This window comes from Lontra canadensis, unplaced genomic scaffold (assembly GCF_010015895.1).
Source record: "Lontra canadensis isolate GAN:19392208 unplaced genomic scaffold, GSC_riverotter_1.0 scaffold11, whole genome shotgun sequence".
NCBI classification, from domain to species: domain Eukaryota; kingdom Metazoa; phylum Chordata; class Mammalia; order Carnivora; family Mustelidae; genus Lontra; species Lontra canadensis.
The window spans coordinates 2,566,517-2,593,174 of NW_022631005.1; the positions used below are offsets into that span (position 1 = coordinate 2,566,517).

The 26,658-nt window shown below is 35.0% G+C and overlaps 1 protein-coding gene across 1 annotated transcript in view; it reads left to right on the plus strand.

Moving 5' to 3' along the window:
* Positions 1 to 26,658, plus strand: part of AGPS (alkylglycerone phosphate synthase) — a 134,509-nt gene that overhangs the window by 17,908 nt on the left and 89,943 nt on the right. Inside the window, exons 2-5 of the mRNA XM_032855977.1 lie at positions 12,108 to 12,197; positions 23,949 to 24,039; positions 26,163 to 26,283; positions 26,379 to 26,453. Coding sequence (XP_032711868.1) covers positions 12,108 to 12,197; positions 23,949 to 24,039; positions 26,163 to 26,283; positions 26,379 to 26,453 — 377 coding nt within the window. The remainder of the gene's footprint in view (positions 1 to 12,107; positions 12,198 to 23,948; positions 24,040 to 26,162; positions 26,284 to 26,378; positions 26,454 to 26,658) is intronic.

The following is a 26,658-nucleotide window of genomic DNA, read 5'->3' on the forward strand; positions in this document are numbered from 1 at the left end:
CTAGTTTTATAAGTGATAAATCTACTCTTACTACATATTTGCATTTTCCTGTGAAATTTTTTCCTTTCACAGTTTTCTTACTCATTATGGACTTCTCTTTCTACTCAAAGAATTCCCTTTAACATTTCCTATAAGGCTGGTTTAATGGTGATGTGCTCCTTTAACTTTTGTTTGGGAAACCATATTTCTGTCTATTCTGAATGGTAATCTTGTTGGGTGGAGTATTCTTTGTTGAATGTTTTCCTTTTCAGTACTTTGAATGCATCATGCACCTCCCTTTTGGTCTACTAAGTTTCTGCTGAAAAATCAGCTCATGGCCTTGTAGGATTTCCCTTATATGTAACAGTTTTCTTTTCTCTTGCTGCTTTTAAGATTTCCTCTTTATCATTACTTTTTGCCATTTTAATTATGTGTCTTGGTGTGGACCTGCTTTGGTTCATCTTGTTAGCAACCTTCTGTGCTTCCTGGATCTGGATGTCCATTTTCTTCCTCAGATTAGGGAAGTTTTCAGTTTCTGTTTTTTCAAATAAGGTTTCTGTCCCCTTCTCTCTCTCCTCTCCTGAGATCCCTATAATGCAAATGTTATTACACTTGATGATGTGGCAGAGTTCCCTTAACCTAATCTCCATTTTTGTTATTCTTTTTTTTTTTTTTCCCCTTTTTGCTGTTCTCTTTAGTGGCTTTCCCTTACCCTGTCTTCCAGATTGCTGATCTGTTCTTCTGCCTCCTCTAATTTGCTGTCAATTCCCTTTGTGTATTTTTTTTTTAAGATTTTATTTATTTATTTGACAGACAGAGATCACAAGTAGACAGAGAGAGAGGGAAGCAGGCTCCCTACTGAGCAGAAAGCCCAATGCGGGGCTCGATCCCAGGACCCTGGGATCATGACCTGAGCTGAAGGCAGAGACTTTAACCCACTGCGCCACCCAGGCGCCCCTCCCTTTGTGTATTTTTAATTTCAGTTACTTTGTTCTTCTGACTATATATATCTAATTCTCTTTGTTGACGTATAGTTATATATGTATCATTTCTTTGTTGAAGGTCTCACTGAATTTTTTCTTAAGTCTAGTATCTTTATGACTGTTACTTTGAGTTCTTTATCAGGCATATAATTTATTTCCATTTCTTTTTTTCTTTCTTTTTTTTAAAGTGGGTGTCGAGCCCAATGTGGGGCTTGGACTCACAACCCTGACATCAAGACCTATGGTGAGATCAAGAGTCGAGCACATAACTGACTGAGCCACCCAGGCACCCCTAACTTCTCTCTATTTGCTTTAGCTCTTTCGTTGTGGCTTTGTGCTGTTTTTCATTTGGGACACAGTATTCTGTCTTTGCCTTTTGTGGATGCACTAGGCAGGGTTTGGTCCTTGTGTTGTTAAGGGGCCAATGTGGGGCCACTGCTTATGGTTGGATAGTGTCAGCAGTCAGACCAGGTGACCGTCCTCAGTTTGTCTGTTGGGCTGTATTCACACTGACCTGCAGGGTGCTCTTCTCACACTGTCCCTTGAAAGGCTTTTGTTTGTGGGCAGGGTGGGCCATCAGACCAGATGCCTTCTCCCAGTCCAGGGCTAATCAGAAGGGCATATTCTCTGCACTGCTAGCTATGAGGTTTGTTGCTGGGACTGCAAGCACACCGGTGTGTGGTTATATTCTCCGCTCCCCAGGACAGGAGTCACTTTGAAGTTGCACTGGTCCTTGTTGGGGTAGCTTCCAGGGAGAGTTGGGGCAAGAGCTGCTTTGAAGGGACACCTGCCGAGTGGGTCAGGTTGGGAGGGGTGGATCCAAAGCAGAACATTTGTAGGGTGCCTGGTACTAACAAGATAGGTAGAGAGTGTCCTTGCTGGTTCCTGTAAGTGACCGGCTATCTAGGCTTGGGTAGGGTGAGAGAAATGGTGCCCACCAGCATTTTTGTTTTTGGAGAAGTCTCCTAAGGATCCCTGTCCCTCCAGTGCCCTTCTGAGATTAGTGAATAAACCTTCATTATATCCAGGTGCTTTTCAAACTGCTGCTTCTATGCTGCATCTTGCTAGGTTATTTGTTATGCTGGCCCTTTAAGGGTGGAGACTGTTTTTTAATCTCCCTCTGGGTGTCTCCCAGAGCTATGCTGGCTGATTTTTTTTTTTTTTAAGTACCTAGAGTTAAGCCCTGCTTATTGCAAAAACACCCTGAATTAAGCCCCACTGGTTTTCAAAGCCAAATGTTATGAGAATTTGTCTTCCGAAGGGCTCCAAGTTTGGAGTGTTTAGGGTGGGGTCTGATTCTTCCACTTCTCTCTGCTTGTGGTATCCCTCTTGTTTGTGGTTAGTCTCTGAGAGAGGGTTGGTGGGAATGGGAGGGAGGGGTGAGCAGGAGAGGTGCGGGTGGGGACCAGAGTTTGGTTCCCAATTATGTTTCTGCATCTCCTACCCTTTGATGTGGAAAGTCTGTTCTGACAGTCTTTGGGTGGTTTTCAGAGTTAGCTGCACTTGTGTACCTCTATCTTAGTGTGTCTTGGGACAAGGTAAGCTCAGGATCCTCCTACTTAGCCATTTTCCCAGAACCCCATCAGTCTTTTTTTTCTTTGTTGCTTTTTCCTGCTTTGTAAAATTACACTCAGATAATTTATTGAGATTGTTTTCAGCCTATGTCACTCTTTTGAAGCAGCCCTTTTAAAAGCCATCAGTAATCCAATTATAAAATCCTTAGTCATTTTATTGAGCAGTTTCCAATACCTGGTACCTAATATCTCTTTCCTTAGCTCCCATGTTATAACACTATCTTGGTTTTCTTCCTACTCTTCTGGCCATGATTTCGCTGACTTTTCTTCCTTCTGCTTCCTAAATTTACAAATCCTTGAGATTAATTTTTTAGTCCTTTTTTTCCCTTTCTTTCTTTCTTTTTTTAAAGATTTTATTTATTTATTTGACAGAGGGAGAGAGAGAGAGAGAGAGCGAGCTCACTTGTGCTCACAAGTAGCCAGAGCGGCAGGCAGAGGGAGAGGGAGAAGCAGACTCTCCACTGTGCAGGGAACCCTATTCAGGGCTTGATCCCAAGACCCTGGGATCATGACCTGAGCCAAAGGCAGCCGCTTAACCAAGTGAGCCAGTCCTTTTTTTTTTTTTTCTTAACGTTTTCTTTGTTAATAACTTCATTGACTCAGACTGTATTAGCTTTACCACTATTTGGGGGGAACTTCTAATATTTCTGTCAACTTCCATTTTCACATTTTTAATGTACATTTCTGTCTGACTGTCTTGCTGAATTCTTCAACCTAGTATGCGTGTATAAGGTCGTTATTTTAGCCTAGTACTAGTATTCAATCCTAATACTCCATTATTTCTGTTTACTTCAACTGTTATTTAGATACCTTTCAAGGCCAGTGTCTCAGTTATGAGGCCTTGCTGAGCTCCATTCCCTCTCCCTTATCCAGGCTGTTAACACACCAGATAGAGTCTATTAGTTGTGATTATCAAGACATTTTTGTTTTTCTCCCATTGACACCAACCTAGATGAAATCTTAATTGTCTCACATCTACTCTGGTCTTCCTTTATTTTTTCCCCTTCAGATGATTCTCCATTCCATTACCAGACCAATCTTTGTTCAGAGGAAGTGTGAGTACTTGCTACCTGCTAGTGCTCTGCTACATTCTAATGTCGCAAAATTTATTAACAGCCCAGTAGAGATATAGACAGATATGTAGAAGTTATGACATAGTAAATGCTATAATCAATGTAATACAGAGGGAGCCATAAATTCTTCCTGAGGAAGATAGGAAAGGCTTTAGAGGAAAAGTAACTTTTGGACTGGTTCTTGATGGATAAATAGTTTTCTAGAAGGAGAAGGGTATTTTAGATGGGGAAGTGTGTATATATGTTTATATACATATATATATATATATATATATATATATGCATAAAAAACAATGGTGTATATAAGGAAATGTGTTAACTTTCAGTGTGGCTGGAAGAATTGTTCTTAAGGGAGGTAAAAATGTAGTTTACAGCCAGATTGCAAAATACATTGTATGCTATATTAAAGAATTGGAGTTTCATCCACACTGGAGTATAGCAAAATTTTAAAGCAGATGCTGTTAGATTTTTACTTTTGGTGGCTCTGTGAAGCATAGAATATACTGTTTTGATCCTATTGCTCCCTGTTGATTATTGAAGTAATAAAGCGTAATCCCTTAATTTCGTATTCAGAGTTCTTTTGCTGTTCTCCATGACTTTCTTGCATATGCTATATGCTTTAGCTAATTTGCGCTACTTACTAGCATGGGAAAAGTCCTTGTGCTTTTATGCTTTTGCTTGATTATTGAATTTTCCAAAGCAACTGGAAGTGAAGCCTTTTCCTCTCAGCTAGAGATGAATACTATATTCTCTGAGCTATATTGAGCTATATATATGAGAATACTATATTCTCTGTATTCCACCTGTGGCTATCAATGAATACACTGAAATCATAGCTTGGTAATTAAGAAGCATTGGAGCCACAAGACCAAGATTTAAACACTAGTTGTGTCATGTACTGTTTGTGTGACTCTGGACAAGCTACTGACCCTTTCTAAACCTTTCTTATGTTTTATTTTCTAAAGATTTTATTTATTGAGAGAGAGAGAGAGCGCGTGCACACGTGCACAATGGGGGAGGAAGGGCAGAGGGAGAGGGAGAAGCAGGCTTTCTGCTGAGCAGGGAGCCTTTGTGGGGCTCCATCCCAGGACCCGGGGATCTTGACCTGAGCTGAAGGCAGACGCTTAACTGACTGAGCCACCCAGGTGCCCCCTTTCTTATGTTTTAAATAGGAATAATAAAACTTACATCATTAATCTCACATACGTTAATGTGAAAAAGAAATGAGGTAATGATTACAAAACCTTCAGCTTTACAGTATTACACACTGTTACTACTATTGCAGTATACTGTAGAGAAAGAGTAAGAAGAATCTGGTGCTGGAATAATGTCTGAAGGTGAAAGCATAGGCAGTGGCAGCCATGGCATTTTAATATTGAGGACAAAGTTCTAATAAATACCACCTTATGCGTTAGGAAGAAAAGGAAGAACCCAAAGAGTAAAGAGAATTAGCAATTTCTTGTCCTACTTGGTGTGCTGATTGTCAGTATGATGCACACAGTGGTCACCATTGTGCTGCTTGTCATTTGCAACTCTTTCCAGTGGCTCTTAGGAGTTGCTGCCTCTACTTGGTGTATGGCCTTGGTGGCCACATAAATTGTGGCCTTATATAAATTGGAATTTGAATAAACATATTGTGCTAAAGGCAAGTTATTTGATAAGCCATTATCTTAATTTTTATACTTTATAACTCCTTTAGCATGTGTAAACTAGGAAAATTTCCATAACAGGTTGACTGCTGAAATTCGGGTCAGAAAGTATAGCCATCATTCCCCCTTACAGGATAATCCTTTCTAAAATTTGGCTGTAGACCTGTCTGCCTCCTCTGTCACATAACCAAATCTCCCATTTCCTGTTACTGCCTTTCCCCTGTCTTCCACATGGTGAGTGCCCTCACTTTGCCCTCTTGCTGTCCTGTTGTTTTATTGCAGAATTCTCCTCAGGTCCATCCTCTCCCATAGTGCAGTGAATTTAAAGTTGTCCCCCTCTCTCCCACCAGTTCCAGTCCCTTCTGATTTTGATAGAGGTTGGGTAAGAGTAAATTGATAAACCATTTACATTAAGGCTTTGTATTCCTTTGTGGCTATTCAACAGGTGAGGCTTCTGCCATCAACTTTTCCTCGTGCCTTAAGGCAGTGCTTACACAATTATGGTCTGTGGATGGCTAGTATGAGAATTTTGGGGTAGTGTTGTTTAAAATGTTTATATTCTGAGGGCGCCTGGGTGGCTCAGTGGGTTAAAGCCTCTGCCTTCGGCTCAGGTCATGATCTCAGAGTCCTGGGATCGAGCCCCGCATCGCCCTGCATCGGGCTCTCTGCTCAGCAGGGAGCCTGCTTCCCCCCTCTCTGTTTGCCTGACTCTGCCTACTTGTGATCTCTCTCTGTCAAAAAAATAAATAAAATCTTAAAAAAAAAAAGTACGGATTAGAGACCTCACATGGTCAAGGAAAGGGTATATCCTTGCTTTGTCTTTTGCCAAGACAGCTCCCTGATACTGATTAGAACTGTTTCCTCACTATGTGGACATAGACATGAAGGTAAGGGACAAGATAGTTATGTCTTTCCAGGCATTTGGAATGGCAGATACCAGGCTTGTGTGAGTACATATTTATATAACATGCCTGCCCTAGCACCAAATATTTGGAATTTATACTACTACAGGTATAAATGACTAATGGTCTGTATTTCTATTTTCAAAGAGATTTTTCAAACAATAATGAATTTTTATTTTTTTGTTTGTTTATTTTGTGGAGCCCAGGATAGTGCCTGGGCTTGAACTCACTCTGAGATTAAGACCTGAGCTGAGATCAAGAGTTGGAAGCTTAACCAACTGAACCACCCAGTTGCCTCCATATCTTTTTTTTTTTTTTTTCAATTTTTCTATTCTTTTTTGTAAAGGGACTTTCTTTTATAGTATACACACATTACTGTGCTTTTAACTAAGCTGCTTAGGTTAGCAAAGGGAAATTAGTTGGTACTGTTAGATTGAGGAAGTAAGCATTGTAAATAGTTTTATATAGTTTTGCTATTAGAGTTTTTAGAAATAATTTTGTAGGGATGCCTGGGTGGCTGAGTTGGTTAAGCATCTGTCTTTGACTCAGGTCATGATCCCATAGCCCTGTGATCAAGTCCTTTGTCAGCCTTCTCGCTCAGCAGAGAGCCTGCTTCTCCCTCTGCCTGCCGCTTCCCCTGCTTGTGCTTACTTGAGCGCTCGCTCTCTCTCTCTCTCTGACAAAATAAGTAAATAAAATCTTAAAAAAAAAAAAGCAATATTTTGTAGGACCTGTAGACTAGATATGATATTTAAATTTATTTTAAAGTGCATATATTTTAAATTAAGTTTAGAATAGTTTTCTCCCCTCATTAGCCCCTTATATTTCTAATGGTAACTCAGCTTCAGTTTTTTTTTTTTTTCCCAAATAAAAGAAGTTAGTGGGATTATTATTTCAGTTGTAGGAATTTTCTGTAGCTGGTCTTTGCAGAGATATATTTGTTTTATTGATCAAATCTTGATATGTTTCTCACAACTTTTTTACTTCACTTTCATAATTTCCTTTAGGTTTTCTGGGTCTTGAGATATAAGGATTTTTTACTTTTATACATATTGTACTACATATGGGATTAATATGAGTTTATCTGATACTGAGCATGGTTTGTTAGAAATCCAGCATTAAATTTGGTTTTGGCTCACATCGTGATCTCAGGGTTGTGAGACCCAGCCCTGCAGGAGATTCCATGCTGGGTGGGGAGTCTGCTGGAAATTCTCTCAATCCCTTGTCCTCTGCCCCTCTTTCCACTTGAATGTACACTTGAACTCTCTTTCTCTCTCTCTCAAATAAATAAATCTTAAAAAAAAAAAATTCAGGATTGAGGCTTAAGTTTTGTACTTTGGTTTTTATTTTCTAAAATCTCTGAGAACATAGTATCTTTTTCTTATTGTTTAAACTGGAAAAGATAGATAAAAATGTGGTTTCCATCTGAACTAAGTAGTGAAGAATCTTTTATTAGAATTTTGATTATTGGAATTATTTTGGGAAAAAATTGTTTTTAGTTATCACTTAGCTGAATTTTTTATTGCAAAGTCAAAATAAAATTAGGATAAAGCATATTTTCCTTTTCTATATTTTCTCATGAAAAAAATGATTAAAAATAGTAATGGTAGAAGCCATTCCTTTGTATCAGGATGCTTGCAATTTATTAGAGGAGTAGTCTGACTATGTATATGCAGAGATTTAAAAGTGAGTATCTCCCATTTTTAAGAAAGGATCTCTGGGTTTCATAATAATAATGATGTTAAATCTAAATATTTCAGTAAAGATTGTGCAGACAGCAGTACTGAATATGTATATCATGGAAGAATACTGCCACCTTGTGTATACATGGTGCTATGTTAAATCTCTTTTCTTTTGTTAATGCCAGCTAGTAATACTAAGTGCTTCTTCACCATTTGGTACTATGGTTAGTTAAGTAAATGTGTAAAACATTTTTTTTTTTTTCATTTTTCATGTAGTAAAATCAACCCAACTTTTCTTTTTTCTTGGCAGGAGGAGGGATCTTATATTTTTAAGACATTAAATTTGGTGTAGTTAGCTCTGAGAATTGGAAAGTCTGAGGGATCAGTTTGGTTAATTGATCTCTGGGGTTGGTGGAAAATTGAATACTTTTATTTGAATCTTATGGAATGTTGATGATTCTTTGATCATTCTTCATTTTAGCGCTTGCCGTGCTTTGGGATCATTATTCTGAATGCCAGAATTCATTATACTATAGATAAAGGAAGTAAGGGCATTTGGCTTACTGACACAACCATAGTCCTTGATTTTTAAATGTCAAGTGCAGAAGAATGACTATAATAATAACTTGGAATAGTGCTTTGAGAAATATTGATGTGATGAGAGAAGAGTTCCTTTAAATCATTTTGGTTACTTGAGGGCATGACTTAGTGGGTTTTGGATATCACAAGACTGAGGGTTCACTTTTCTGATGCTCACAACTAGCTTAGCTGTGTGTGTAATCATGAGTGCTTCTCTGGGCATAAGTTTCTTCATCTGAAAACTGAGCAGTTGAACTGGGTGATTTCTGAGGATATTTTTAGCTTTAGAATTCTATGGCTGTTAAGTTTTACTATTAACTTTTAAAATGTTAATGCTATAATGCTCTTCAGGTTACTTCAGGTTACTCATTATTTTCTTCTGTATAAGAAATTGTTTTGAAAGTTTAATGTATAATCAATCACATAGCTGTGTTTAACTGTCATGAAATATATTAGTAATTTGAGGGGATACTTGTATACAAAAGTTTAATATCAGAAACCTAGGAAATTTGCCTACTTTTTTTATATAATATGTGGGGTACTTGAAGATACCAGAAGATTGATTTTAGGGTAACCTAGATTTTAAATATATACTATTTTCAACAACGTAACACTGTTGGGGTTGCACAAACGGATTACAAATGCCTACATTTCAACTTCTGGGAAGGCTCCAAAAGTAGGTTTGAATATGGTAATGATATATAAATGGTAATGGTATAAGTATCATAGGCAGAATTTTCTAGTTGAGATGAAAAGAGAGAAAAAAATACCTTTAGCTTATAGCTGAAAACTTGGGAATTCTTTAGGCTGTTACCCAACTGAAAATTTAAGACTAGTGATTCTGCAGAATGTAAATCTCTTTATTTTTGTGTGCACGGCAGCAGATATTTCCTGCTTCCCTTGATTCATTTTTCTTGTGCAGTGCTAAGAGTGAACACATGTAATCAGGTTTTTACTTTTTACTTTGAGGCCATATGGGAATAATTTTTTAAAATTCTAAACATAATTTTAAGGAAAATGATTTTCATTGTTAAGCTATGTAAACATGCCAAATTCAACATCTGTACTGAAATAATTTCCCAGTGCCAACTGATTATAATACCAAAGCAAAATGACTATGTTGGTATTTTTGAATTTATTTTGTGTAACACTAAACTTTTATAGAGTACAGACTAAATGACAAATGTTTAAATTCACTAATAAATTGCATTTCATAAATAAACAATTTATGCCATATTATAAAACATTAAGTAAAAATGTTAATTAAAATGTACATATCATCCTCCTGTAAGTTATTCTGGAAATACAAAGTATTAAGTAAATCATACTTCATGAAAGTGAAAAGAATATAATTATGAAAAAAGTGAAACAGGTAATAACTTCAGTTGGTTTTTAGAAAATGTAATCTTAAGAAAATGGGAAGTCAGTGGTGACATTAGCCATGAGGTTTTTCCAAAAGCTCTCTTCCAGAACCTCACTCTATAATGAGGTAGGAATGTGAAATCAGAAGAAAACGTTGGGTGATAGTTCATTAACAAGCTCATCTACAAATCCAATCTCTGGATTGATATTCTTGAGATATTTTGAATAGTTTGTTTTTGTTTAGGGGCTGGTGTTTTTATTGATAGCAAACTATAGTTTTTATTTTTATTTTTTTTATTTTTAATTTTTAAAGATTTTATTTATTTATTTGACACACAGAGAAAGATCACAAGTTGGCAGAGAGGCAGGCAGAGAGAGAGGGGGAAGCAGGCTCCCCGCTGAGCAGAGAGCCCGATGAGGAACTTGATCCCAGGACCCTGAGATCATGACCTGAGTGGAAGGCAGAGGCTTAACCCACTCAGCCACCCAGGTCCCCCAAACTGTAGTTTTAAAGAGAGCATGCCTAGTTTTCTTTTTCTTAATTTTATGTATACGTAGAGACTAGTTAATGACGGTACTTGGTTCAGTTGTGCTATGTTAATATTCTCCTTGGGTGTTTGAAAAGTCTTTGATTTGGATGAAGAATTATGATTGTAATAAAACATTTGCTTGTCAGTTAACATATTTTTCTTCCTTGGGAATTATGGAGAATTAGAATGCTTTCTAATGAGTACATCTTTGTTTATTTTGACATTTTTAAAGATTGAGATGTAATTGATATGTAACTAATTTCAGGTGTACAACATAATGATTCAAAATTTGTATATATTGTGAAAAGATCACCACAGTAAGTTAACATCCATCACCACACATATTTACAGATTTTTTCTTGTGATATATTTTGAAATTTTAATGCAGCAAATAACTTTTTGTATGGAGAAGAGTTTTCTTTAAGTATTTTTGTCATAGACTGCATAATTGAATTTGCAATAAGATTTGTTTGCCCAGATATACTAGGATACCATGCTAAAACATGTAATAAATGCTGATAGAATACTTCTGTGTTTGCTTATTGTGTTCTGCACAGGCTTAGACCTATCATTTCTTATGCAATGTTAAAAATTGAATGAGTCTAGGGGCACCTGGGTGGCTCAGTTGGTTAAATGACTGCTTTCGGCTCAGGTCATGATCCTCAATCCTGGGATTGAGTCCTGCATTGGCTCCGTGGTAAGCCCGGAGTCTGCTTCTCCCTCTGACTCTCCCCCTTCTCATTCTCTCTCTCTCTCATTCTCTCTCTCTCAAATAAATAAATAAAATCTCCTTAAAAAATTTAATGAGTCTTTTTAAATTTTCTTTTAAATTTTATTTATTTCTCAGAGAGAGAGCACAAGCAGGGCCTGCTGAGCAAGCAGCCTGATATGGGACTCAGTCCCAGGATCCTGTGATGATGACCTGAGCTAAAGGCAGATGCTTAACCTACTGAGCCACCTAGGCACCCCATTGAGTCCTTGATTTTGAAGAAAATGATTTTTTAAAAAATTTATTTGACAGAGAGACACAGCGAGAGAGGGAACACAAGCAGGGGTAGTGGGAGAATGAAAAGCAGGTTTCCCTCAGAGCAGGGAGCCCGACGTAGGGCTCTATCCCAGAACCCTGGGATCATGACCTGAGTTGAAGGCAGACGCTTAAGGACTGAGCTACCCATGTGCCCCGAAAATGATATTTAAGACAATGAAATACTAGCATTTTGGAAATTCAAAGTACCATATTGTTTTGGAATAATAATAACTGGTGTAGTCATTAACTGTTATGCTGATATGTAGATCAAGATAGAAATTGGTAGTGACATGGAAGTTGGAGGATTCAGAATGTTTGTAAACCCAGCTTTCAGATTTTTTAATCTATTTTATTAAGTCTCTGATACTAAGAGTGTCATTACTAGTGAACTGACTCTCTAAATTGGTCTTCTTCATCATAGCAGATAAATTATTGTGATTTTTCTATATATTTATAGAATAAATATATATATTTCTATATATATATGCATCTATATGATGCATACTCTATATTTTTCTCTTATTCCTTTTTTTTTTCCTTTGAATGCATTAAATTTAGTTGTTGCCCTTTGGGAAACAGATGCTGCTCATCAGAATGATTCTGTATTTAAAAATATTAACACATAGACATTTTGATATACTATTTAAATCAATGTAATATTAGTGGAATAAGGTCTTTTAAATGATTGTGAAAGTTAATATCAATGATATATTGTTCAGTTATGAGATGTTTAGCATAGGTCTAACATATTTTTTTATTATTACTAGGCAAGAAGTTATGAAATGGAATGGATGGGGATATAATGATTCCAAGTTCTTCTTCAATAAGAAAGGCCAAGTTGAGTTAACTGGGAAAAGGTAACTGGTTGCTTTATTCTTTTGTTCTTTTTTCCCCCTCTTTCTTTCTATAAAAAACTTTAAACATAAATAGCAAACATAATTATGTTAAATAGACATACGTAAAAATAGAGAGGGTAATATAATGACTCCTCCCTCCATTTAAAGTTATCAACATTTTGACATAATTGCTCCTTCTTTTGTCTGAGGTGTTTTAAATTCTGGCATTGTCATGTCACTTCTAAATATTTACATATGTCTCCTTTAAAAATATAAGGACCTAATATCAGCTAATCATAATAATTTCATTATCATACTCCTCAAAATAAGAGAAATTTTTTATCTGATTATCCAGTCTACATTTCTCCTGATACTAAAATATGAGATTTTATAGGTAGTTTGAATCAGGATCTAAAAACGCCTGTAGTCGTCCTCCCACCCAATCTCATGCCATTGACTTGTTCAAAGTAACTCCATTTTTAGGACTGGGAATTTATTTTTGGGTATGTGTTATTATGGAAGGTAAACAATTTTAGGTCTTTGTGAATATAAATAGTATTTTAATTTTTAATTTTTTAAAAGATTTTATTCATTTATTTGACAGAGAGATAGAGCCAGAGAGCACAAGCCAGTGGGGTGGGGGGTTTGGGGGGTGGCAGAGGGAGAGGGAGAAGCAGGTTCTCCGCTTAGCAGGGAGCCCGCTGGGCTTGATCCCAGGCCCCTGGGATCATGACCTGAGCCTAAAGCAGACCCTTAACTGGTTGAGCCATCCAGGTGCCCCATAAATAGTATTTTTAAAATTAGCTTTCTGAGATACATTAGGGAAGAAATAATGAAGAAAGAGCAATCATTTGTGTGGTAACTTTGACATTTCTGAAATATTTTTGGTAATGTGTGGATAAGAATTCTGAAGAATATTTGTATTGTTATTCTTCCAGATACAGACAGAATTGTAAAATAAGTTCTTAGTTGATTTTAAGAACTGACCCTGCCAAAATTGGTGTTTTGGGTGGCTTGTCTATTGAATTTTGATACTAACTTTTGAAAGGACAGTGAGTACAAATGTGTAAGATTTGAATGCTAGCTCTATAAATTAAAAATTGAGAGTAGATAGAAACTTGGATCAGATATATTTCAAATCTGTTCCATTATTGTGCTTTGACTTAATATCTATTGGGCATTAATATGGGTAGGTTAATATTTTTGGTATGTTGATATATTGAAATATCAGCAGAAAAACTTTTATTCCTTTGGAGAAATTATCTTTCTTATGCAACATAATCATTTCTGTTTTCTGACTTCAACATACTTTGTACCTGAAACAAAACCTCAGGAGTAGTAGTAATTAGGGACTAATTTTAATCAAGGTATGAAATGTACATTTGACATTTGCTTTTTAATAAGAGAAATGAATATCTGTATTCTCATTCCCGTCTTTAAGTGTGACTGGGCAGCATGTTGGTGGAGGCTTAGTTGAGAAATTGTATAAATCAGGTAGAAGGAATTTCTGGTTAAAATTAAATTTACCAGTGTTCTAAATGTTGAGTGTTTTGTGTTTTAAATGGAATAGTGTCTAATATGGTCGAAACTTATCTATGTGGAAACTGGCTTTGCAAAATCTCCTGGGGAGAAGAGTAAATCTTCTGAACTTAGAAAATCAACTTCCTTTCCTCTCAGACACTGTCTTCATTTCTTTCTCTCTTTGGACCTAGAAAATATGGCATCTTTATTTTATGAGAGGGGACAAATTGTCACTTGTGCATGGTGCCACTGAAAGCATTAGACACCTTCTGACTTGTCTGGAGCACTGTAGGCTAGTTAGTGGTTTGTGTTGGAAGTCTGTGTGTGCGAAATGAATGATCAGTCACAGAAAATATCACAAGTAGTTGTATTTTACTAGTTCCATGGATTCAGAAGCTCGTTCTTATTGCAGGTGTTCTGGCGCTTGATTTGTCAGTTTTCACAGAGCGGATCAGGTTGTAGAGGTCTGACACATGTGCCACACTCATGATATAGTCAGGAAAAACATTAGAACCCCAGTGTATTCATTAATGTTTAGATTATTCCGTTTTCCATGTACCGAGGCCTTCATGATATTAAGATATATAGAAAATAAAATGTAAAATTTATTATTTGGAGAGCATAGGTTCAGAGTAAAGGGGATTCAGTGGCCTTAAGAGAGCTTTTTATCCAGGTTCTAATAGAACCAGAGAATGTATTTGTTTGACTTCTGACTTTGGAAGTTTGCTGCTCCTGCCATTCTAACCAGAATTAGTTCCTTAAAGCCTTCATTTCTTTGCATTATCTCCTGAATCAGGTCCAGTGGGGAAAAAAAGGAAAGAGAATGGGGTGCATCTGACTGGCAGAGCCTACAAGGGAAACCCGTAATGCAGATTTTGGGCACGTTTGCTTTAGTGGAAGGTAGCCTTGGCTTCTCACTAAGCCTCACCTAGAAGGCAATTCTCCAAATACAGAAATGGGATTTAAATGCTGTAGGATTAAATATATACTACATAAACTATTTAATAACTAAAACCAATAATTAAATAATATTCACTTCCCATTTTAGTGCTTCCAGAAGTACCATTACTTTGTCATAGACAGGATAATAAACCGGACTGAACTGGATCATAGCTTTCTGTAAATTTAGTCTAGCCTCCTAGGGATTTCTCTGGTTTTTATCAGAAAACATTTAAACACTCTTTAAGGTAATAATAGCTATTATTTAATTGAGTGCCTGCTGAATTATCTTAAAATAACTTTAAGATGGGTAGTGGTATTTTCTTAAAAAGAATTGAGATTGAGGATGAGAGAGGTTAGATAGCTTATTTGAGGTCACTTGCTCAGCAAGAAACTGGGATTAAAACCCAAGTGTTTTTAAGCTTTGTTCTTGTGCTATTTCTGTTGTACTGAGCTTCTGTAGATAACCGTATTCATCTATTGCATTGATCTTGTTTTCTCTCCAAACTCTGAGAGCACTTTATAGTAGCCTTCTATCTGCTATACACTAGCACAGCAGAGTTAGTCATATTGTAAAAAATTACCCTATGAGAGAAATTCCTATTTTTCTAGTGAAGGGCACGTTGCAGACGCAAAAGGAGGTTGTGATATTCTTAAAAGAGAGTATGACTAGAAAGGATGAGTTACAAGAAAACAGTGATTAGGCTGAACAGTATTAATTCACCCTTTTGTATTAATAATAGTAGACTGAGGACAATTTTTGAAATTCTTCATAAAAACTTTTAATTCTGGCATTGTAGAAGACTGGACAAATTGCAGACCATTTGTTCTGTATTACTGTATAGAAAACATGAATAAAATATCCTAAGAAATATATAAAACAGAGCTGGGAAAAAAGGGGAATTCTTAGGTGCTGGCAACCAAGGGTGAGTGTCTGTGAAAATTTATGGGGATTCCCTTATTTCTGATCCAAAGACACTGAACAGTTAAGAAATTTTTATTAAGCAAATGTGTTTGAATGTGTATATTTTGGGGAGGGTAGCGTTAACATTTCAAACCCAGCCATTAAATTAGTATATGATATGCTGTCGAAGCGAGCACTCCAGCCGTTGAATTAAAAGCAGTTATTACAAACTGTTATAGATCTTTGGGAAAAATCAATAGTTTTTTCCTGAACACAGTCTTATCTTCTGAATATATTTACAATTTGTCAGATTATAAATCCTTAGGTTTATTAATTTGCCATTCTTACTTCTTATAGATATAGATGAATTGAGTCCTCCTGGGTTTAAACAGCAGAAGGCAATACATATTGTCAGAGCTAATGCTACATTCTTCTACAAACTAACATTTTTTGGAAGTGTCCTTATTCATTGACTTTAAGGGTATTAAATATTAATTGCTGCTTACAAAGCAAAAGTTAGTGCTTTAAATGGAGAGAATTTGTTTGGGTTTATGTACTTTCTATTTTCAGTGACATAATTTTTCATTAAAGTTTGTCTGATTATAAAAAGATTTTTAAATTGCTTAGCAATTATTAGGGATCTCACTCTGAGAATAGAGGTCATGCCTACTACTATCTTGCTGCCTCTGTGCACAGCCACAGAGTGAGAGTGCTTTGTCTTTAGTCACAGTAAATCCTGATGTTCACCTCCTTCTTGGATATTTATGTTCACAGGATTTTCTTTCCACGAAGTGATTTCTTTGGTCTTGAATGCTCCCTCTGGCTCTATATCTTCTACAATATTGTTAATTCTGTCCTGACAGGAGGTGGAGAGTTGATCTCACCTTGTATTTACAATAGGAACCATTCCTTAAAATTCTCAAACTCATCTTCAGTCATGATTAAAGATCCATTCGGGAGTCACCTGTTTCAATAATTGATATAGGTACCTGGCTTTCCTCTTACCATATTTCTGGCAAAAGTTGCATGTTTCTTGCCCATATATTCATCCTATCAATCAAGTGTCTTTGTAGCTTTGAGTAAACTAAGTTGTAAATTAATTTTTTCCTTCCTTCCTTCCTTCCTCTCCTTTCCTTTCTTTTTTCTTCTCTTTTCTTTTCTCTTCTTTCTTTCTTTCTTTTCTTTTTTCCTGCCTTCCTTGCCTTCCTGCCTGCCTTCCTTCCTTCTTCTTGGTTTAAGTTTCTTAAGAACAAAAGTTGTAATACCAAGTCTTTGTGTCCTGCAATACTCAGTACAGTCTTACAAGTGTTAAATGCTTGTTTATAGTTTTGAATGTAAATCTAAATTATTTTACTGTAATGTAATAAGCAAGTTATTACCTGGCTATTTCTTAAATTAAAAACCTCTTATTCCTTTAACTTTTCTTAAAATGTTTCTTTTCAGTTAATTTACTTCTTTGACTTCAAAGTTTTCATTTTTACTTCATGATATTTTATGAGATTTTTGGAATGCTTGGCAATATGCTAGGCTTTATGATTATTGAGTCAGGCTTCCTTCACTATTTTTCAAATCCCAGGGCATTAGATGCAAGACAAAGTATAGTTGAAAGGTTTATATTCTGACATGACTTTTTGAACCATATGTTTTGTGCAGAATTGTAGATAATGGAGCAAAGTCTCTCTCTCTCTTTTTTAAAGAAACAGTTTTTCTTTTTTCTTAAAGATTTTATTTATTTGAGAGAGAGTGTGCATGTATGAGTGGGGGTGGGGCAGAGGAAGAGGGAGAAGCAGGCTCCTTGCTGAGCAGGAGCAGGGCTTAATCCCAGGACCCTGACTGAGATCATGACCTGAGCTGAAGGCAGATGCTTAACCAACTGAGCCACCCCAGCACCCTGATAGTGGAGCAAAATCTTAAATCAAGTATTTTGCCACACAAGATAACTTCTTTAGAGTCCAAAATACTGTGCATTCAGATGTGAAAGTATATTGTGTTTGTCTTAATGGTAGAATGTAATTTTAAATTTTATACATGGCAGTAACATCAACTCTATATCTATTAATTCAAGTATCTTGAAGGTGGTCACTTTTTTATTTTATGGATAATGTTATTTGTGAATTAAGGGAGTCACAAAGGTCTGAATATGATTCTGTCATGAATATCAAGGGTCCAATATATTTTATGGAGACCCAAATTAATTGTACATTTAACATATAAAGACCCAGCATTAAAACCTAATAGTTCCAAATTGGTCTTTTGGTAGGACATTACTAACATACAATGGCATATCTGTTAACAACCAGCTTTCCAGAATTTATACTTTACCTCAGTTGAAATGAGGAAGATTTTATGTTGAATGACTATCTGTCATTGTTTTAGCTATGAGCCCCATACTCTCTTTCATTTCAATTTCCTTTTTTTTTTTTTTTTTTTTTTGTTTTAAGATTTTATTTATTTATTTGACAGAGAGAGATCACAAGTAGGCATAGAGGCAGGGAGAGAGGGGGCGGGGAGCAGGGAGCAGGCTTCCTGCTGAGCAGAGAGCCTGATGTGGGGCTTGATCCCAGGACCCTGAGATCATGACCCGAGCCGAAGGCAGAGGCTTAACCACTGAGCCACCCTGCACCCCTCATTTCTATTTCTTTAGATTTGTGAAAAAGGTATTATGATATAGTACTTCAAACACACAATTTCAATTTGATTTTTATTTAGCACTTGTGATTTTTTTCTTTTTTTAACGTAAAGAAACTGGCAGGGGTGCCTGGGGTGGGTCAGCCTCTGCCTTCAGCTCAGATCATGATCTCAGGGTCCTGGGATCGAGCCCTCCACAGGGCTCTCTGCTCAGCAGGGAGCCTGCTTCCCCCTCTCTCTCTGCCTGCCTCTGCCTACTTGTGATCTCTCTCTCTCTGTCAAATAAATAAATAAAATCTTAAAAAAAAAAAAGTTACTGGTTTTATTAAAACATATGTGTTTTTCATGTTTTTTCCTTTCTCTGTCATTTTTGTTTTGTTAATGTTTATGTAAAGACTGATTTGACAATTTTAGGTAGGATTTTTGTTGTATAATTTGAAGTTAACATGAAGAGTGACACCCACTCAACCCTTGCTGTGTAACTGTTAAAATTATGTGACAAAATGAGTGCTTTTTGTCACTTTCAATTAAGCATTCCTTTGGATGGGGCCTAATACCAGCTTTTTACATGTTGAATTCTGCATTATTATAAACATATATTTAATTTTGAACAGAGTTTATATATTATCCACTGGCTCTTTAAAATTTCTTTGTGATACCAAAGTAATCTTTTGAGGCTAGTTGCTGAATGCTTTGTCGTTACTCAAGTTCTGATGAAATGAGTGGGAAATAACCTTTTGAGCGAACATTATACTTTGAACTTTTTAAATAACTTGCCTCACATCGATGTTAAAACCAGTTTATTGTTTATTCTGATTCATTGTCAGTATTTAATCATTATTTATTTATTTATTTATTTTTAAAGATTTTATTTATTTATTTGACAGAGAGAGAGATCACAAGTAGGCAGAGAGGAAGGCAGAGAGAGAGAGAGAGGGAAACAGACTCCCTGCTGAGCAGAGAGACCCATGCGAGGCTCCATCCCAGGACCCTGGGATCATGACCTGAGCCGCAGGCAGAGGCTTAACCCACTGAGCCACCCAGGTGCCCATGTTTAATTATTATTTTTTAAATTGTTTTTTGATCTGGAATGGGTAGTGACTATTAGAGTATTTCTTCTTTTCTCCATTTAAATACACACACACACACACACACACACACACACACACGGAGTATAAAGATTGCTGTAGATCCATTTAAACTATCATCTTGGAAAAAATTAATTTTGATGTTACTTCATGTCAGCTGCAGAGATCAATTCCAGATAGACTGTAGACCTAAATGTAGAGGCTAAAACTATAAAATTGCTAGGAGAATATGCAGAATGTTTTTCTGAATTTAAGGTTGTCAAAAAGTAGAGAACAAAAAGTGTTAACTTTTATAACAGAAGAAAAAAATGAATCAGTTGGATAATACTAAAATATAAAACTTATTTTCTTTGAAAGACTCCACTAAGAGAATGAAAGGCAAGTCATAAAGCAGAAGAAAATATTTAATACATACGTCTTTGATTTCAGAATATGTAAATAATTCTTATATATCAATGAGAAAACAATAGTAACCCAATAGGAAAATGAGCAAAAGATGAACTGGCATTGAAAACAATATTCATGTATCTATTATCCATTTGGATAGAAACTCAAACCCATATGTAACCAGTGAAATTCAAACTAAAATGGTTAAGAGATTACCAGTAGAGTGTTTCTCATTCCCAGCACCAAGTGTGGGAAGGATGTGGAATAAGTCCATATAGCACTGTTAGTGGTAAACATGTTGGAAAACTTAACTACCAATATCTACTAAAGTTGAACATATGCATACCAATATCTACTAAAGTTGAACATATGCATAGACTATGGCCTGGAAGTTCCACTCTAGTTATATACCTGTCAGAAAAATGTGATACATTCTTGAGAAAACAAGTTCAGGAATGTCCCTGCATGCACCTTAAACACTGTTGTCTATCAACATTACAGTGGATAAAGAAACCTGTGTTATACTCACACAGTGGAATTAAGCCATGGAAATGAATGAATGTTAACAAGATGTATCAAAAAAGATAAATCTTACAAATATAGTATTTGAGCAAAAGAGGGCTAACACAGAAGAGTACATTTTATCTGAGTTCATTTATATAAAGTACTGAAACAGTCAAAATTACTCTGTGATGATAACAGGATAGTGATTCCTTTGGTATGAGGGAAGGTGATGTGCCTGGAAAGTGCATGAAGGGTAGTGTTTCTGGGATACCGGTAAGTATTCTATTTCTAGATCTGAATGGTGATTACATGGGAGGTTTACTTTGTAAAAATTCATTCAACTCCAGACTTATTTGTCTGTATTTTTGAATGTATGTTTTACATACATTTACATATAGGTAAAATATTTATAAAATCAAACAAAAATAATGCAGCTATAATATAGGATATTTGGCTGTCTCATCATTTTATTGGGTGAGTAGAGAAGTTGTGAGAACATTGTAGTGAAAAAAATTTACTGAATGTAAGTACCATGATTTTATAAATATCATTCATAAAGAATTTTAGGATAATGGTCTCACTTAAAATGGTGGTAAGGGAAGAATCAAACTAAAGGCAGCATCATGTAGTGGTTAAAAGCACAGACTGAAGCCTTATTACCTGATTCAGATCCTGGTTTTGTAATTTTTACTACCTGTGTAACCTTGATTAAGTTACTTAGTACTTCACACCTTAAGTTAATTTCTGTTGCCTTCCTCATCTATAAAATAGGGATAATAGCACAAACCTCATAACATTATAAGTTAATATACATAAAACACTTAGAACAATGCCTGGCACATGATAATGGTATGTGTTTATTTAAGTAAAAAGTTAAAAGTACTGTTTCAAAATACACATTTTAAAATGTTGTTTTGGTCTTTTCAGAGAGCTATTATATTAGTGCTGTTATAACACACTGGGTCATTATTGTTTGCCTATCAGCCTTCTTCACTACACTAATCTAGGGTAGGATACTTATTTTATGTCTTTATTTTTAACACTTACTGCTATTTAATATTTTGCCACCTCTGACAAGTATTTCCAAAAGTGAAAAGCTGTATTTCAAAGCACTTAAGTTTTCTGCATCAGTTTATATATACATATATGTATATAATTATAATAATATATATAAGTATATATAATAATTCTAAGTTTTATATATATATATAATTTAGGATTTCTTGTGTATATAAAATAATGTTCATATTTCATGTAAACTATTTAAGGATTGGTATGGAAAATGTAGGAAATGAAATCTGAGTAGCAAATCTAGTTTTATCCATACTGTTCCTACTCTATAGAACTCTTGTGTGTTTTAAATTTCTTGTACAACTTCATGTAAAATATAAGTATCTTTGAAGTCTGTAGGCTTATTTGCCATTCTGTATTCTTTTTATAGTTGTCACATCATAAACTCTATGACATAGTGATAGAATTTGGGTTTTTGGGCTATTTTTAATATTTATTTGTTATTCTAATTTATTAATTAACATATAATATATTATTAGTTTCAGATGTACAGGTCTGTCATTCATCAACCTTATATAATACCCAGTGCTTATTGTGTCACCTGCCCTCCTTAATGTCCATCACCCAGTTACCCCATCCTTTTGCCCCTCTCCCCTCCAGCAACCCTCAGTTTATTTCCTGTGATTAAGAGTCTCTTATGGTTTGTCTCCCTTTCTTGTTTCATTTTGTTTTATTTTTTCCTCTCTTTCCCTATGATCCTCTCTTTTATTTCTTAAATTCCACATATGAGTGAGATCATATAAGTCTTTCTCTGATTGACTTATTTCACTTAGCATAATATCCTCTAGTTCCATGATAGAATTTTTAGAAGCCATAAATATTGGACAGAAATTAAGAAAAAAGTCATTTTGTTTACCCACTTATTTACTTTCTGTTATTTATTCTGTCTTGAAGATTTCAGTTTATATTAAGTGTTGTTAAAGCCTCAGCCAAAGGCAGAGGCTTTAACCCAACTGAGCCACCCAGACATTCCGAGTTAACTTTTATTTTTGAAGTATATTTTCACCAGATACAGAATTCTAGGTTGAAATTCTTTTTCTTTCAGCACTTTAAGAATGTTCAGTTTTTTGGGCCCCCTGGGTGGCTCAGTGGGTTAAAGCCTCTGCCTTTGGCTCAGATCATGATCCCAGGGTCCTGGAATCGAGCCCCACCTTGGGCTCTCTGCTCAGCGGGGAGCCTGCTTCCTCCTCTCTCTCTCTGTCTGCCTCTCTGCCTACTTGTGATCTCTGTCTGTCAAATAAATAAATAAAAAATTTAAAAAACTGTTCAGTTTTTTCATGGACTTCATTGTTTCTGATGAGAAGCTGGTGATAATTTTTATTGTTACAACATTGTATGTAATGTGTCATTTTTCTCTAGATGCTTTTTAACATTTTCTTTCTCCCTCTTTTTCTCTCTCTTTTAAATTGTAGTTTGACTATGATGTGTGTAGTGTGAGTTTCTTTGCATTTATTTTCTTAGTGTCTTCTGGCCTTCTTGAATTTGTAAATGTATATCTTTCATTAAATTTGGAAACTTTTTGCCATTATTTCTTCCAGTAGTTTTACTCTATTTCCCTCTTTTTTTTTTTTCCTTTTTCTTGGGACTCTATATGTATGTTGTGTATATTTTATATATATATATATATGTCTTTTGCTATTGTTCCATAGGTTTTTGAAGCTGTTTATTTTTTCAATTTTTTTCTCTGCCCTTTGGATTGTATATGTTAATAAAACATATCTGTACATTTTACTTTACTTTATGCTTTACTTTACTTTATTTGTACATTTACAGGCATCTCCAGTCTGCCCTTCTGTTCTTTCAATGAATTTTTAAAAGTTCTAAGTATAGAATTTCTGTTTTTTTCTTTTTATAATTTCTGTTTCTCTGCTGAGATTTTTTCATTCTCACTGGAAACATAGTTTCCCATTTGTCCTTTAACATAGCTATAGTCATTTTAAAATGGTTGTGTGCTACTTCCAGTGTCTTAGTTCTTCTTAGGGTCAGTCCCTATTTATTGCTCTTTCTCTTGATTATGGATTACAGTTTCTTGTTTGTTTGCATCTAGTAATTTTGGAGTGCATCTTGGACAATGTAAATAGTCTGTGGTAGAAACCCTGTATTCTATTATGTTCTTCTGAAGGGGCTTTATTTATTTTTTTAACAACAAGTAATTAACTTGACTATTCTCAAATTCCCATTTCCCTCTGTGGTGGAGAGCAACTGAGTTCTTTTAAGCTTAGTTGAGCTGCTTCAAGTTGGCTCCATATGTGTATAATTCAAGGTCAGCTAAGCATTTGGACAGTTTATACATACATCACTCAATGACTCTCTCCTTTTCTGTGATTTCTGAGACTCTTCCCAGCTGTTGTGTTCACTGCAAATACTGCCTTCTGGTTTTTCAAGGCAGGAAGACAATAGATTTTCTGTATTTTTGTTCCCGTTTTTGGTACCACTGGGCTGTCCCTCATTATGTATTAAAAATAAAAAACTTGGAAACTTATGTAATGCTGTTTACTTTTTCTAAGTGTATCACACCCCCTACCCTCTCTTATTCCCTGCTTTTGTCTGTCTGTACTGCCTTCAGAGTTGTGTTTTGTTTTTGTTTTTGTCCAGAGTTTATAGTTATATGTGGGGGGAGAGGGTGTTGTTTTAATAGGAACAACTTGACCATTACTAGAAGCCAAAGCGAAGATTTAAATTTAAATGAAGATCCTTTACTCTAATGTTTTATCTTCTTTGTAATCTTAGGTACCCTCTTAGTGGTATGATTTTACCAACTTTTAAAGACTGGATCCAAAATACCCTTGGAGTAAGTCTGGAGCATAAAACTACCTCTAAAGTAAGCAAATAAGAATGATGACTAGTATGTTTAAGTCTGTGTGGGTGTGGCTGTGTGTGCATGGACATGTGTTTAATCCCAAATCAGTTAGATTTATCTTTGTAATTTGTTATAATTGCTTTAATGCATTTGTTGTAATTTTGTTTGTTTTTTTTGTTAAGAAGTTTACTGGTTTTATTGGCCTTGCTAGGTTTTCTAGGGATGACTTTTTAGCATCACAGATCTAGATCCCAATCTCAAAATTTATCTGAGATTTGTCTGGTAAACTTTTTATCTTCTCTGAGCCTTAGGTATCCTAATTTGAAAAATGAGAGCAATAACTATCCATTCTACCTTTCATAGGGTGGTAGTAAAATGCACATGAACTAATTCTGTGGGAGGACTGTTACAAAAATATTATCAGTTGCTATTAATTTTAGGATATTTAATGAACTGACAGTAATCCAGGATTAATATAGAATAATTTGAAATAAATGTAATTTTACATTTAATATCAAAACATTTAGAATATTAGAAGACTTATGAAAAAATAAAAATTTGATTAAGATATGAGTGATGATTTTAGTTCATGTAGTTTCACTTTTCTTAAGCTAGGGTTAAAAAACTTTAAACTGTATTCATATAAACTAACAAAATAGCATTTCTTTATGGTTTTTATTATTTATTATTTGCTATGAGATGGTATTCTGCATGTCCCTCTAACTGGATATAAGTTCTGTAAGTGCAGGGACTGTGGCTTATACTATATTCTCTACTGTATCCAACAAGTTATTAAGGACTTAAATATGCAGCTACTGCTTGTTTGATTTATTTCTAAATCCACAGTTATATTTTATTCTACTAAGTAAATTATGTTAACAGCTAATTTTTACCCCTCCTAAACCAAATTCTTTCAACTTTTCTTAAAAGATCTTTTTTTATTTCCTTAATTATTTCTTTTGTTATTTTTTGTAGTTATTTTTTTTTTACATTGATGCAATCCGTATACCATATTCGGAAATTTCACCAGTTTTACATGCATTTTTTTCTGATTTTGAGCCCTTTTCAATTTTTAACAACAAAATAGTAATATGTATGTTTTGTTGGGGTCCTTATGGCCATTTCTTTTCACCATAGCATAAATTCCTTGAGGTCAAGATTTTTTTACCTGATTATCTCACTGCTGTATCCCCAAGGCCTAGAACACTGCCAAGTATATAACACACACTCAATAAATATTTCTCATATAATTGAATATTAAATACAGACCCTTTAATAAGATACTAACAATATGTAAATATCATATATATATTTTTTACACATTCTTATATTTTCTTTTTTCCAAATACTATAGCATAGCTTTTTCTTTTCTTTTTCTTTTTTTTTTAATAGCAGGTTTGATTTGGTCAGCCTCTTCTTACATATAAGAAGAGGCTGCCTATATATATGGTAGGCAGGTTTTTGGTGCTTTTCATAAAAGTTATGACATTTAACCTTTCTTCTTTATGGTAGTTGTATACATTTAGTGGTGATAATCTCATTTAATAGATGAAGAAGCCAGGGTCCAGAAAAGTTGTGACTTCCCTGGTGTTGCATAACTTTAAAGTTAAAGATTTTTTCCCCCAGCTTACCTCTTAGTTGAAATTAAGTATCAAATTATAATGTTACAAGTTTTAAAGCAGTTCTGTGAAAATGGACCTGTTACTTATTATGAAGTTTCTTGTTGATCATTTTAAAATAATAATTGAACTATAAGAAATGGTAAATTTTATCTACAGGTTAAAATGTAGATGATGAAAAAAGTTAGCTTTCCCCCAGTTTCCTTGATCTAAAATGAGAGATTTGAGACTTTGCCATCTTCTCTGTTCTTGATTGCAGTCTTCAGAAACAATGAAAAAGTGGGGCATAGATGCAAAAGAGGAAACATATGGCTTCTATAACTTATGTTACAGAATGTGATTAACTGGACCATTTATAATTTGTTATTGTCACAGAGTTGGTTTCCATATGTGTTACTTGGTATTTTCTCATGCTTTTGTCTCAATTCAGATATTAAAAATTTACATTTTATGGTCACTGTCCTAACCAGATATTCAGAATTTATTTTCCAGAAATAAGTTAAAGAAACCAATTTTATTTTCTAGGCATCCTTAAATCCTAGTGATACACCTCCTTCTATTGTAAATGAAGATTTTCTTCATGACCTTAAAGAGACTAATATTTCATATTCACAAGAAGCAGATGATCGAGTATTTAGAGCTCATGGTAAGCAACCTTATAGAAGCACTATTTGATTTTAATTTTAAAATTTCCTATAATTTAAGATGTTTTTACATATTCTTTTTTAAATTGCAAAACAGGTCATTGTCTTCATGAGATATTTTTGCTCAGGGAAGGAATGTTTCAGCGAATTCCTGATATAGTTTTATGGCCAAGTAAGTTCTTCTTTTCTTTGTGTCATTAATTTAGTATTGTGAAATCTTAAGTAAATTTAGTATTGAAAATATGTACTTTTGAACATAGGAGTTGTAAAAAGTACAGGTAGCTGTACTTTTAAAGTTTACCAAAAGTCATATAATTCTTTCTTGATCTGAGCATCCTGAACTATTGGTTTTCATGACTGATCTTGCTGATGACTAA